Source organism: Balaenoptera physalus, assembly GCF_965194825.1.
Source record: "Balaenoptera physalus genome assembly, chromosome: 14".
Taxonomy (NCBI): Eukaryota; Metazoa; Chordata; class Mammalia; order Artiodactyla; family Balaenopteridae; genus Balaenoptera; species Balaenoptera physalus.
Genome location: NC_138893.1, coordinates 70,047,919 through 70,061,023, shown reverse-complemented (window position 1 = coordinate 70,061,023; position 13,105 = coordinate 70,047,919). Strand labels below are relative to the sequence as shown.

At 35.1% G+C, this 13,105-nt stretch overlaps 1 protein-coding gene across 4 annotated transcripts in view; it reads right to left on the bottom strand.

Annotated features, from left to right (window-relative positions):
* Positions 1-13,105, bottom strand: part of PARG (poly(ADP-ribose) glycohydrolase) — a 113,068-nt gene that overhangs the window by 32,918 nt on the left and 67,045 nt on the right. For all 4 annotated transcript variants that reach the window (XM_082423479.1, XM_082423477.1, XM_082423476.1 and 1 more), the window contains 3 exons: positions 11,775-11,835; positions 6,908-6,983; positions 1,205-1,352 (listed from right to left, as the gene is read on the bottom strand). In XM_082423479.1, coding sequence (XP_082279605.1) covers positions 1,205-1,352; positions 6,908-6,983; positions 11,775-11,835 — 285 coding nt within the window. The remainder of the gene's footprint in view (positions 1-1,204; positions 1,353-6,907; positions 6,984-11,774; positions 11,836-13,105) is intronic.

Genomic DNA, 13,105 nt, shown 5'->3' with positions numbered 1-13,105 from the left:
AACATTCAAGACATTCAATGAACCCAAACAGGATAAAGTTAAAGAGATCCACACCTATACACATCATAAACAGTTGAAAGACAAAGAGGGAATCCTGAAAGCAAAACATAAGGGACAAAATTTAGATGCTCTCCTGAAGGTTGCCTACAAATGTATCTGAGATGTGTGGTCTCAGAGTCTTAGTTCTGTCATGTACCTCTTTGGACATAAATTAGTTGAGTTATACATTTGATAAAACTAACAGAGGATGGTTTTCATCCCATTGTAATCTTTGAAAATAACAATCAACCAAATTCTCCTACACTTAGCCTGTTAGTCTCCTATACTAATCTCAAAGTGGCAATAGATTCAAAGAGGAAATAAGAAATCCTCCTTTGCAGAAAGAAAAAAACATCAGCAATTGATGGCTGATTATGGCTTTTATATGGGAATGTTCTTTTAGGTACCTGAATAAAAGGCTTAACTTCCCTACAGTGGCTGATTAAGAGTTTCTTAAGAGTTATGAGTTAATCATCAATTTTTTTGGTAAATTACACACGAGAAAATACTCTGACACAGTGATATTGCAATCTAAAGAAACTTAAGGAAAAAAAATGTAAATCTTGATTAATAGGCCTAAAGTATAAATTTGACTATGTTTCCTTCTCTCCTCCTCCCATAATAACTTAAATCAAAGAGAGGCACTAAGATAATCACACTTTTTCTCTTAGGGTTAGAAATTAGAATAAACATAAGGCAACTGATTTATTTCCCTTCTATAAAGCTCACTGTTGTACTGACTGTCTCCAAACACTGTAACTGTTTTTTATACTTACATAGTGTGTTCATACTGAAGTACAAAAAATCACTTTGGAAATATAATGGAAGAATAATAATAGGATACATGCTCAAAGACATATCACTATCTTCTTTTTAAGGACACCATATCATAAAATTTCAAACTGGAGAGTAGTTTAATCATTTTTACCCTTGTTCCTCAGATAAAGATACCAAGAAAGAAAAAGTGGGGATAAAATGTCTTACTCAAGATTATTAAAATGAAACTGTAACAATTTAATAAGAACAAGTATAAATTAATGAATTAAAATATTGGGACTAATGCCCACGGTAGAGAAAAGCTACCATCTGAGTGGCCTCTAGTCTTCATGATAGATCGTCACAGATGCGGAACACTACCCCATTGTCCAGACTTCTCAAAACTAACCTGTGATGATAAGACATTCATTGTGATCCAGCACCTCAGTGAAGAGCCGTGAAACAATCAACTCAGGGTTGATTAAAAAGCGGATTTCTTCTTGCACAAGTCCTGCACTGGTTACACCACCTCCAACAAAACGGTTTGCAAAATCCACCTATTTGGGAAAATGTGGCATGTTAAATGACAATTTAAAATACCTACATATATGATAAAGAAGTATACTCCCTCTAAGCTCTGATCTTCCTTTCCTTTCCCACATAAATCAGTCCCCAAATTAGTAATCTTCCCAGGGAGAACAGATTGTGGTTGACTGCACTCTTTCCACCTCACTGCAGTTAACATCTCTGGATATTTCTTTGGATTCCAAAATGTTAGAAGGAACATGGAAAATAGAGTTTTAGGCAAAAGCCTCAATGTAATTATATGGACTCTTGTTTATAAACCTTACCTGTGCTCCAAGGGCCACAAATCAAGGGAGGTTTTTATCTGGAAAGGTTTCAAGATCACTTCTCCACCACTCTCTACTCAATTTCCATTTATGTACTTCATATGACTTTAATATAATTATACAGGCATACCTCATTTTATTGCACTTCGCTTTACTGCACTTCACAGATATTGCACTTTTTACAAATTGAATGTTAATGGCAACCCTGCATCTAGCAAGGTTATTGGTGCCATTTTTCCAATGGCATTTTCTCACTTTGTGTCTCTGTGTCATATTTTGGTAATTCTTGCGATATTTCAAACCCTCCACCAGCAAAAAAAATCACGACCTGAAGGCTCAGATGATGGCTGGCATTTTTTTTAGCAATAAAGTACGTTTTAATTAAGGCATGTACATTTTCTTAGACATAATGCTATTGGACACTTAAAAGACTACAGTATAGTATAAACGTAACTTTTATATGCACTGGGAAACCAAAAAAATTCATGTGACTCGCTTTTTTGCAATGGTCTGGAAACGAACCCATGGTATCTCCAAACTATATAGCCTGTACCTTTCTTATATAATATGGAAATTAAACACTTGTCCTTAAAGGTTTGAAAAGTTTAGGATTTAACCTTTTTGGTAACTTTTTTCTTTTGTGAAAGAATACAGGGATGAAAATTTCTTCCTTCTAAATTCAACTGCAAACCCCAAACTGCAAAAACATTGCAAACTTTTTTAAAAAAATACACCTAAGGGGAAGAAAAATGAAGACAAAAAAAATCTAGTTTAACAACAAAGATTCAATAAATTAATATTTCCAATTTAGTTTAAAACTATATGTAAGTTTTCTGTGGAGTACTATGATGGCATCCCCAAGCTCCTATTGATAAAGGTGAGTTACACAATCCTCAAGAGAAAGCAAACTCAACTTGCCAGAATTATTTGTCTTAAACTTACTATGCACTCCAATGTGTCCAACGGTATGCTAGGCTCTATGGGGCAATATGTAAGAAATAGTTTCTGACTTTGTCTTAGATTTTTCTATTTGGGGAGTTAGATTACACACATACACACATACACACAACTTGTGTACACATACAGTCATACACAACTCCCCCTGCCCACCACCAGAATTTAGTAAGTAATGTAAGAGAGGCTTCTATACTATTTAGGAAAAACACAATCCTGTGTCTCTTCTTTACTCTCACACTACTACCACACTCTCGACACTTCTGACACCAGATGTGTGGATTTTCCACACATCAAGCAATTCTGCAACACCGGCTAGGTGTCCTACAATCCAGTTCAGTTCTGACACTGTCTACCTGGAGTTAGTGAAAGATCCCACAGGCTAAGGATTCAGTCTTACAAGACTGCCCCAGTTCAGATGACAATCTCAAGTCCCAGGTTGTCACCTGTACTTCTAGTTGACCAGCTATAAATTGGGGTTCCCATGACCCCACCCGGGGCTTGATGATTTGCTAGACCAGCTCACAGAATTCCGGGTAACACTTACTTACATTTACTGATTTATTAAAAAGGATATAATAAAGGATACAGATGAACAGCCAGATGTAGAGACACACAGGGCAAGGTATGTGGGAAGGGGCACAGAGCTTCCACGCCCTTTCCAAGCAAGTCATCTCCCAGCACCTCCGCATGTTCACCAACCCCAAAGCTCTCCAAATCCTGTACTTCTGAAATTTTTATGGAAGCTTCATCACATTCTCATGACCGATCATTAACTGAGTCTCCAGTCCCTCTCCCCCTTTCCCAGAGGATGGGAGGTGGGGCAGAAAGTTCCAGACTTCTAATCATGGCTTAGTCTTTCTGGTGACCATCCCCATCCTGAAGCTACCCAGGAGCCCACTAAGAGCTGCATCATTAGAACAAAAGACATGCCTATCACTCAGGAAATTCCAAGGGGTTTAGGAGCTCTGAGTCAGGAATTGGGGTCAAAGACCAAATACTAGAACAAAAGATGCTCCTGGTGCTCTTACCACTCAGGAGATTACAAGGGTTTTAGGAGCTCTGTGCCAAGAACAGGTTGTAGAGACTAATATATATGTTTCCTATTATTTCACATATACTTTCAGACTATTGTCAAGTATGAGATTTCATAAAACTTGTTTGTGATCTCTAAAGCAATTATAAGAAATGGTAATGTGAAGCCTGTTTTACAAAAGAGTAAAGAATATGAATCTTTTGACACGTAAAAATATTATATGTGAAAAGAGAAATTAATAGAAGATAAAGTAGTCTTCTTTCACTACAGAAGAACTTAGAAAATACTGAAAAATATGACTGGACAAGTTCTTGAAATGAGTTACCAAAGTGAATCATTTGGGTTTATATTCTGGCATAATAAATCAACACTAAAACTTTAGCTTATATAGAAAAATAATTTTGGTTATACTAGTCCACTGATTAGAAACAGTCACCTATGAAGTCTTTATACATTTATACATTGAATGATTTATAGCTTAAACTGTTCAATTAAACAAGTATTGATGAAATATTATGCTGTGAACCATGGAATACAAAGATGAATAAGATGTGGTTCCTGGTTTCATAGCATTTACAGTCTAGATGGGAGTGAGGCACATAAGTAGAATGATAAGATGATTATTAAAGAACCTATTAGGATGTATTTGATACTTTTCAAATAATACAATTAATTAAAATTGGCGCATGGGGAGGATACGGGAGCGTTACAAAAGGATGTGGCATTCAATTGAGATTTTGCTGACAATCAGGCTAAGGGAATAGCTGCAAAAGGACACAGGAAAAACCAGTGTGTAAAGAGCTGTATGAGGAGAGTGGTAAGCAGATTCCTCATGCCTGTCTGCAGTGTACAGTATGTGGAGAGTTAAAGTTGGTAATGAGCTGGTCTGGGGTCCAAGAAATTTTTACTTAATTCTGAGGATTCTGGGAAAGATTCTAAGAAGAAAAGTAACAAATGTATCTGTGTTTTAGGAAGATAATTCAGACTAGAGTTTAAAGAATGAACTGGAAAAGTAAAAGCAGAAAGGCTGGCTAGGTAAATACTGAATAGTTTAGACAAGCACTACTAGGGCCTCAAATAGGTCAGTGGGGAAAGAAGTGAGACCCAGCAAGGAAATAAAATGGACAGCTCTTGAAAACTGAGAGACTGGCTAAGTATCATGGTATTCGGAATACAAATGAGAAACAAAGAAGGCTTGAGATCAGCTAAGCTTAATTGTTACTGGAACAAGATACATAACTAAATTTAAAAGATAAGCTCTATCCAATCTATGTACTACTTGGAAATGATAAATGAAATACATTCAATGTGCATGCTACTGTTCATTCTTTGAATAAAAGGCCAATATTTATTACTTAAAAGGTATGCAGAGAAACAAATACACTAAACTCAATATGCCTCTGAAAGCAGGGGTCTTTTAGAAAATCAGTTTCTACTACTTAAAAAAGTTCTTAATAAAACGCTCTCTATTGCAGGTGAGAAACCTGTTCCAGTACATGAAAACAAGCATATGAATGCTTCCTTATTTTTAGCCATTTTCTAACTCACTTTACTTTAAAGCTACTTGTTCAGCTTACTCAGTTCTGAATTATAACTTGATGAAAAGAGAGAAATGATAACACTCCTTAGAGAGGTTTTGTTGTTGTTGCCATTCAGCATAACGTAATTTATACGCTACACAAGGAGATTTGGAGCACTGCAATACAATATTCCCTGATCTCCTGGGGATACGTGGCATGGGTAGGGAGAAAAATAAATAGAAGCCTTTATGGTATTCTTTTAATCTACTGAGGTTTCACATTTCATCTACAGTACATTCCAGGGAAGTGGGGAGAATCTCAACCTTGAATGTTGTTGAATAACTCCTTGCTGAATTGTACTGTAATGAAAGGTCAGCATTCCTGTGGTGCTAACCACCAGTAGCTTTGTTTATTTCATGTGTATTAAGCTTCCCTCAGGTAATCCAAGATGTTAATGTAGGAAAGAACCTTGTCAAGATGGAAATGTGGGGGAAAAAGTGATTGTCATTCGAAACAAATTTTAGCCTTATTTCAAAATTATTGTTTTAAATAGAAGAAAAAGGACTTATTAAATATAAATATTAAAAAATTTAAGTACAGGACAAATATTAATTCAGTTATCCTAATTATTTTGGTCTATAATTTTAATCACTGGGAGGTGATTTAAAACAAAACATGGTTTGCCCCTGAAAATTTTAAATACAAATATGTCTAAATAAAAGGCCATTCTAAAACAAATGTAGGCACTTAGAGCATACGTATATAATAACTAGCCAAATGCAAATCAGTCTAGTCATTTTATAATAAAAATTAAGTTATTCACACAAATAGTCCATTATCAGGCAACTGCTTTATTTAACTTCTGACCCTATATAAGCATTTAATAATGATCTAAGAAAAAAATCAGCTAGTCTCAGTATAAACAAGATGGTGTACAAGCTTCTTTCAAAGAAAATTAGGATTACAATGCTCTTCTAAATAAGATAAGAACACAAAACACTAACATTTCATCTCTGATTAGTGATTTTTTAAAAAAGATCACTATAAAGCAAAAGGAAAGCACGTGTTCAGGTTAGGTGTTACAACAAGTTAAAGCTAGATACAGTGTTTTATTTGTTAACTCCTTTTTCCAAAATATATTTTTTTACATAATGGCAGGAACACAGATTAATAACAAAGATTGACAGATGGAAAAAATTACTTGCTCTGAAACAGGGAAGAGATGGCAAGTATATTTGGCTCATGTGCCTAAAACTATTACACATGGGAGAGAGGACTTTCTTATCAATCCGTTTTAGATGTCTGCCTCCTAGACCTAAACAAAGTTGGTGGCAGAAAAACATCTCAAGCTGGTCATTTTTTAGGGCAGAGCAAGAGCCTTTAAAGAAAGAGAACAAAACTGCCTGGTGACAGCTTGTCAAGACCATACCCTGGGAACTTCCTCCACTGTCAATCTACAAGCTATATCTGAACCAAGAGGCCTGATGTTGTCCAGATCTTGGATTTTCTGTCAAAGGCTTTTTAAAGAGGCACACGTAAGAAACAGAGAACGTACATCGGCAGATAACAGTATTACCAAGGCTGTCAAGGTGATCTGTTTGGTGTTTTTCTCCATTCTGCTATTATGCTTCATTGCATTAAATCAGCTTAGAAGATAAATAAACAGCTTTTCATATTTCCTTTGCTGTTGGAAGCTTGACAAGAGACAGTCGTCCCTTCCCCCCACGCCCCCACTGCTGTAATTCTCCTACCTGTAGCATGCCTTGACCATTTCCTTCTATGGTACCTTCGTAAGTGACATGCAATCGAGTCAGGAGTTTTTCACATCTACGATTTAAAAAGATATTTCCTTATTTATTTTTTTAATGGTAAGTATTTCACTACAGAAAAGTCTGAAAATACAGATTAACTATAAAAGAAAAATTGAAACTATTCCAAATCTCAAAAGTCAGAAATAGATGCTTATTTACTCTTAACATTCTTGGGATAGTCTCCCCAAATTTTTCTTATTCACATAAATAAATATACACATTTAAATTAAAATGGGATAACATACTGTTTTGAAAATTGTTTTGCCCTTACAAAATATCAGTTTCTCCTCTTTTTTTAAAAATATTTTTTATTTTTTATACACTTTTTAAAGGTTACTTTCCATTTACAGTTATTACAAAATATGGGCTACATTCCCCATGTTGTACAATACATCCTTGAGCCTATCTAACACCCAATAGTGTGTACCTCCCACTGCTCCACACCCACCACCACCGGTAACCACTCGTTTGTTCCCTGTATCTGTGAGTATCCTTCTTGTTATACCCAGTAGTTTGTTGTGCTTTTTAGATTCCACATGTAAGTGATATCATACAGTATTTGTCTTTCTCTGACTTCTTCCACTTAGAATAATGCCCTCCCAGTCCATCCATGTTGATGTAAATGGCAAAATTTTGTTCTTTTTTATGGCCGAGTAGTATTCCACTGTACATATATACCACATCTTCTTTATCCATTCATCTGTTGATGGACACTTAGGTTGCTTCCATATCTTGGCAACTATAAATAATGCTGCTAAGAACATTGGGGTGCATGTATCTTTTCGAATTATTTTTTGGATATATGCCCAGGTGTGGAATTACTGGGTCATATGGTAGTTCTATTTTCAGTTTTTTGAGAAACCTCCATACTGTTTTCCATAGTGGCTGCACCAGTTTAAGTTTCTCCTCTTTAAAAGTTGAAAAACTTCTCAAAATATTTTAAAAAATTAAGATCTATGAAATTTTATTATTATGCTAGAGTTGGCAACCTAAGGAAAAATATAGAAAAATTTGACAAAAAGGTATATATGATTCTCAGAGGGGCTCTATTTTCACTAGTTTGGAAACCGTGTATGTGTGGGGGGTGTCTTGATGAAAATACATGCTACAGAAATCCTGATCTATGGTATTTTTATATTAATAAAATTGATAGATAAGTCTAGTACCTGTAAGTCACAATTATTTTCTTTCCTTTTCATAAACCATGGTCACTGAGGTGTTTATGGGGTTCAGATAAACTACCCCCAAATTTGGCATCTTGGCATACTGAATATTTTAAGCTGAAGAAGTTTGAGAAAATGGCAGAAGCAGAAAGGTCACTCTGACCTCCTCCCCCTCTCACCTTTCTTACCTGCAACAAGCCATAAAACCCTCACATGAGGGACCATACCTATACCTGGAGGAAAGGAGCATTATTATCTCTGCAGACAAAGAGATGCCAAGAAGAATTCCAACAAGCAGAACTTGCTGTTTCCCCCAGTTTACTTCAATCACCTCATACTCTTTTACATATCATATTCCTCCATGACTGTCTATTCTTCATCAAACCTAGCATAAAAGTACATAGATCTGTTTCTTTGGGTCTTCATTTCCGCATAAAGGCTCCTGTATCATGCAAAACTTATATAAAATAAATCTGTATGCTTTTCTCCTGTTAATCTTTCTCAGTTTAATTTTAATACCCAGCCAGGGACCCTAAGAGGATTGAGGAAAAACTTTTTCCTGCCCTACAGTGTTTACCTGCTTAAATCATATTAAAAAAACAATTCCTTTTTGTTAATAGCAGTTGATGATGACATTTTTCCTTAGATTTTTTACTCCTGATTACTTACTGAATAAAAATAAATAAATTATAATAGAATGTATTAGATAGTAAACCCCTAACTTATACAGAGTGGCATGAATTTTTGGAGAGAGAGGAATTATATATTTTTTAAAACAATTATACTTTTAAAAAAATTTAGCTGGGAAGCACTATTTATTTATTGGGATTTGCTTTCATCCTGGTATCAATAAGTCCAAATACATTTCTGGTAAAGCTCCAGTCCAACAGACTGACCTTACTCAGAAGGTAAAATAATTCAGTACAGATTCTGTTCTAAAAGCTTCATTTGTATTAACTTATTTAATCTTCACAACATCCCTATTACTATCTTCTTTTACAGATGGGAAAATAAAGCACAAAAAGCATTTAAGTAACCTGTCCAAGACTAGTAAATGAAGCAACAAAGATTTGAACCCAGAAAGCCTAAGGTAATGGTTCAAGCTCTTTACTAGTAAGCTATGTTTTTAGAAAAATTACTTTCCAAATCTCTTGGAGAAAGTTAGTACCATAAGTTTGATTATTTTTAACTTCCCTTTTTTGCAGGGTCCTACTTTCCTAGCTATTTTATTCCAAGGGAGACTACCTGTGAGGATACTATTGAAAAGATAAAGAAGCATGATCCAGAAATCTCATCTGCTGTCAACTATTCTCTGTGACTGTAGTTGTCACCTTATAGTATACTTCTCAAAATTATGAAATTGCTAGAAACTATTTTTTTAAAATAAGCATCCTCCAACTTCCTAATAGGTTTCCCCTTCTGGGCCCAGCAAATTCTTCATACCACTGCCCCAGGAATCAAAGACAGATTATTCTGGTTCTCTGTGATTAACTAAGCCTGGCTAAGATATTTATTGATAGTCACAGGGTTAACTATAATGCCAGAATCTTGAAACTCAGAAAAGCCTCTAACTTCCTGGCACCCATTTAGTCCCTTACTCTTGGGAATACCAACAATCCTCATCTCTTCTTCATCCTCTCTCTTTAAGTGAACACATGTTTCTGGTTCTGTGGAATCTGGGAGATGGATTTTAATTGCATTCTGCAACTCACTTAAGAAGCAGCTAAAACAAAAAAGAGATCAATGAAATTTAAAAAAAAAGTATGAAAAGTTTCAAGTTAAATTCTGCCTATCTAGGTTAAGGGGAATATCTTGATCTTATTTAAAGAGTAAAATTATCTTACTGACACAGCAGCCTTACCAATCTCTGCATTTTGACCTATCCCTTCTCTCCCAGATGGTGTACAAATAGGTGTCCTTTCACATTAGTGCCAAATGAACGCCAGATGCAGAGTAGAGATCCTGAGCTGAATTAAAAACAATCCCTCTGAATGATCTATAAAATCTACACAAAAGCAACATGAACAAAAACATCTGTGTTCCTATTAGAGACTAATAGAAGAGCTAAGAAAAGCAACCTTCTGTACTCTAGTCTGGGCAGATAACATAGCAGATTGTTACTTTAGTTCTAGGCACCATATTTTAAGAGGGACCAATGGCCTAGGGTACATCAACAGCAGAGTTAAAGGGTTTACAATCCATATTATATGTGAAACAGAAGAAATGAGTAGTTTAGTATGTACCTGTGTGTATTGTTAGAGGTGGGGGTGGATCAAGAAAGCATTAAAATACATGAAGAAGGGTCAAATGTTAAAGAAAATTAGTTTTATTTATTGTAGCTCCAGAAGGAAGAACGAGGAATGGGATTTGGCGGGGTGGGGAGATTTTTGGAAGACAGACTTTTTTAGTAAATGAAAGTATTAGACAATAACACAAGCAGCCAACAATGGGATAGACTGCGGCCAAACCGTGAATTTCCCATCACCAGGGCTGCCTAGTGTCCATCTGTTATAGGTATTACAGAGCTGATTACTTTTAGTAGGCAGCTGGACCAGATGACTTCCTGGGGTTCCTTTAATTTCTAATATGCCATGATTCCGAAATGCTGTACATGTTCCTCTTCCTTTCTGACTCAATTTTGTTCTTGTTTTTGTCTTTCTTTTGGTTGCTTAATCTTTTATCCACTTCCCTCTGCTAATAATCATCTCAGCCATGCAGTCAGCCTCCTAAAGTAAGTTTGTTTTTCTTTCACCTCACAAATAAACATCTTTGATGGATGAAAACACAGGAAAGCCATCTAAGCATATGTGCTTTCTCAAGTTAGTTCCTTTAAGAGTGAGTCCCTTTCATCACTAATTCTAAACAAAACAATTACAAACTACGATAAAAATTATTAGAAAAAGAAGAGGCACTGATTAACATGAATGCACATCCAAAATATACATTTAGCATGTTTAATCATGTCCTCACATGCACTGAAAAAGTAGATACATTCTTCTCTAAGTGCTTTGGGGATTTGTTCCAGGTTAGAAAATGTGTTGACTATTTCAAGGCACTAAGGAACTCACGTATCTGAATAAACTCAGATTGCTTATTGTTCTCCTCAGTATTTGCAGGTAAATAAGAAAAAACCCTAGTAAATTAGCAACTTCCACAAAATTGCCAATAGTACATGTTGACAGCCAAACTTCAAAACTCTTGTCACTCAGACAAATACTAAGTAATTACGATTTACATTTTAGTTTAGTAAAAAAAAAAAAGTTCCTAATCTTGTCCTCCAGAAAGAAAAGAGATAAAATACAAACATTAACCATAAAACCAAGGGTAAGGAGGAACATTAAATATTGGTGTTTAGTGTTAGTGTCTTCACACAGAAAACTTCTAAATTCTAAATAGGACTTTGTTTCAGAAGACAAAACTAAGGCAAAAGAGTAGAAGTGAAAGGGTTGCAGACTTTGATTCAAAAGGCATGACCTTTCTAACAATGAGAGCTATCAACTGATCATTTTAAGAAGAAACTCCCTGGTACTAGGGCAATTAGGAGGTTGGGAAACCATCTTTTCAGGGGCTGTAAAATACAATCATCTCATGGTGAAAGAGTCCTTCTAATTCTAAGATTCCAGGATTATTTACATTATTATTACCTTTCCCACTCTGGAAAATCTTCAAGACTCTGTCTTGTAAATGTCACCAACCCAGTAGGTTCTACAAAAGCAATAAAAGAGAAACACACCCAAAATAAGTACTGAGTTTGAAAAGACTATATATATTCAGTAAAAGAATGGGTCTAACACTGCCTGTAAAGCTAATCAGGAAAAACAAAGCCTGGTGCTGGAATACAACAGAAGATTGATTTAAAATCATATTATCCTTACAACAGGAATTCTTTCTACAAAATAGTAAATAAGCCCTCCCTAAGACACAAAACTATACAGAAAACAGCACGACAGTAGGATTTGCGTGCTGGTACTTTTCGGTTAAGTTTTCCAAACTGAATATATTTTTAAAAAATCCTTGGGGGAAAAAAAGATGCATAATGGATATAGCTTATACGACAAAGACAAACTAAATTTTAATTTGTAAACTCCTCAAAAAAAAAAAAGCCTTAACCCTACACCTAAAGACTGGTAAATGTATACACATTTATGTGTTTTATAATAAAATAATATGTCTAAGATTAAAAAAGAAAATTGTTGGCATGTCCTTTGAGGTTGACACAGCTAAACCCAGGGCTTAGACGATATGCAAGTGCTCTATTTAAAGGCACCTTTGCCAGAAGGAGGAATTACTGTATTCTAAGAGGTTAGAGAAGAATGATGACATAGTTTTCCAGTAGCAACAGATATGAGAGGATCAAAATGCAGTAAATTTTAGAGGATAAGATCCTTTTTTGTTAGATTTACTTTTTTTTTTTTTTTTTAAATAGTGGCAAAAGCAAAAAATAAATCAGCTGGCCAAAAGTAATTTGTTTGATTCAAATCAAAGAACAAACTAAAAAGGCCAGGCCATTTCTGTTTTCTTCTGTTTTAAAAAAAAATGCTCTGAAGCAGAGAGAGATATGTCAGGAACTATTAGTGATAATGGTGGTAGAGTCCCAGTGAAAGCTTGGCAATCATTTCATTCCTTCGGATGATTCCACATTTCTCTGCTCTCAGTCACAAGCAGCAACAATTCAAAAATCATATGGAGTAGTTATAGTAGAAAACAGAATTTTGTTAACATGAGTTACAAAATATTCTTTAGATGTCTAACTTTCTTTAAGACAAATGGATAGCATAGTTAAAATTCACAAGTCAAATAATTCAAACACCAGAGAAGCAATTCTATTAATAGGAAACTAATGTCTGTGTCATCATTCAATAATTTAGCAGAAAAGTAAGAACATTAAATGTCTCTCATATATACTAGGAGAGACAAAGAGAAATTAAAAAATGAAAATTTCTGGCAAAGCAAGAGAAAAGACAGAAGAACATGG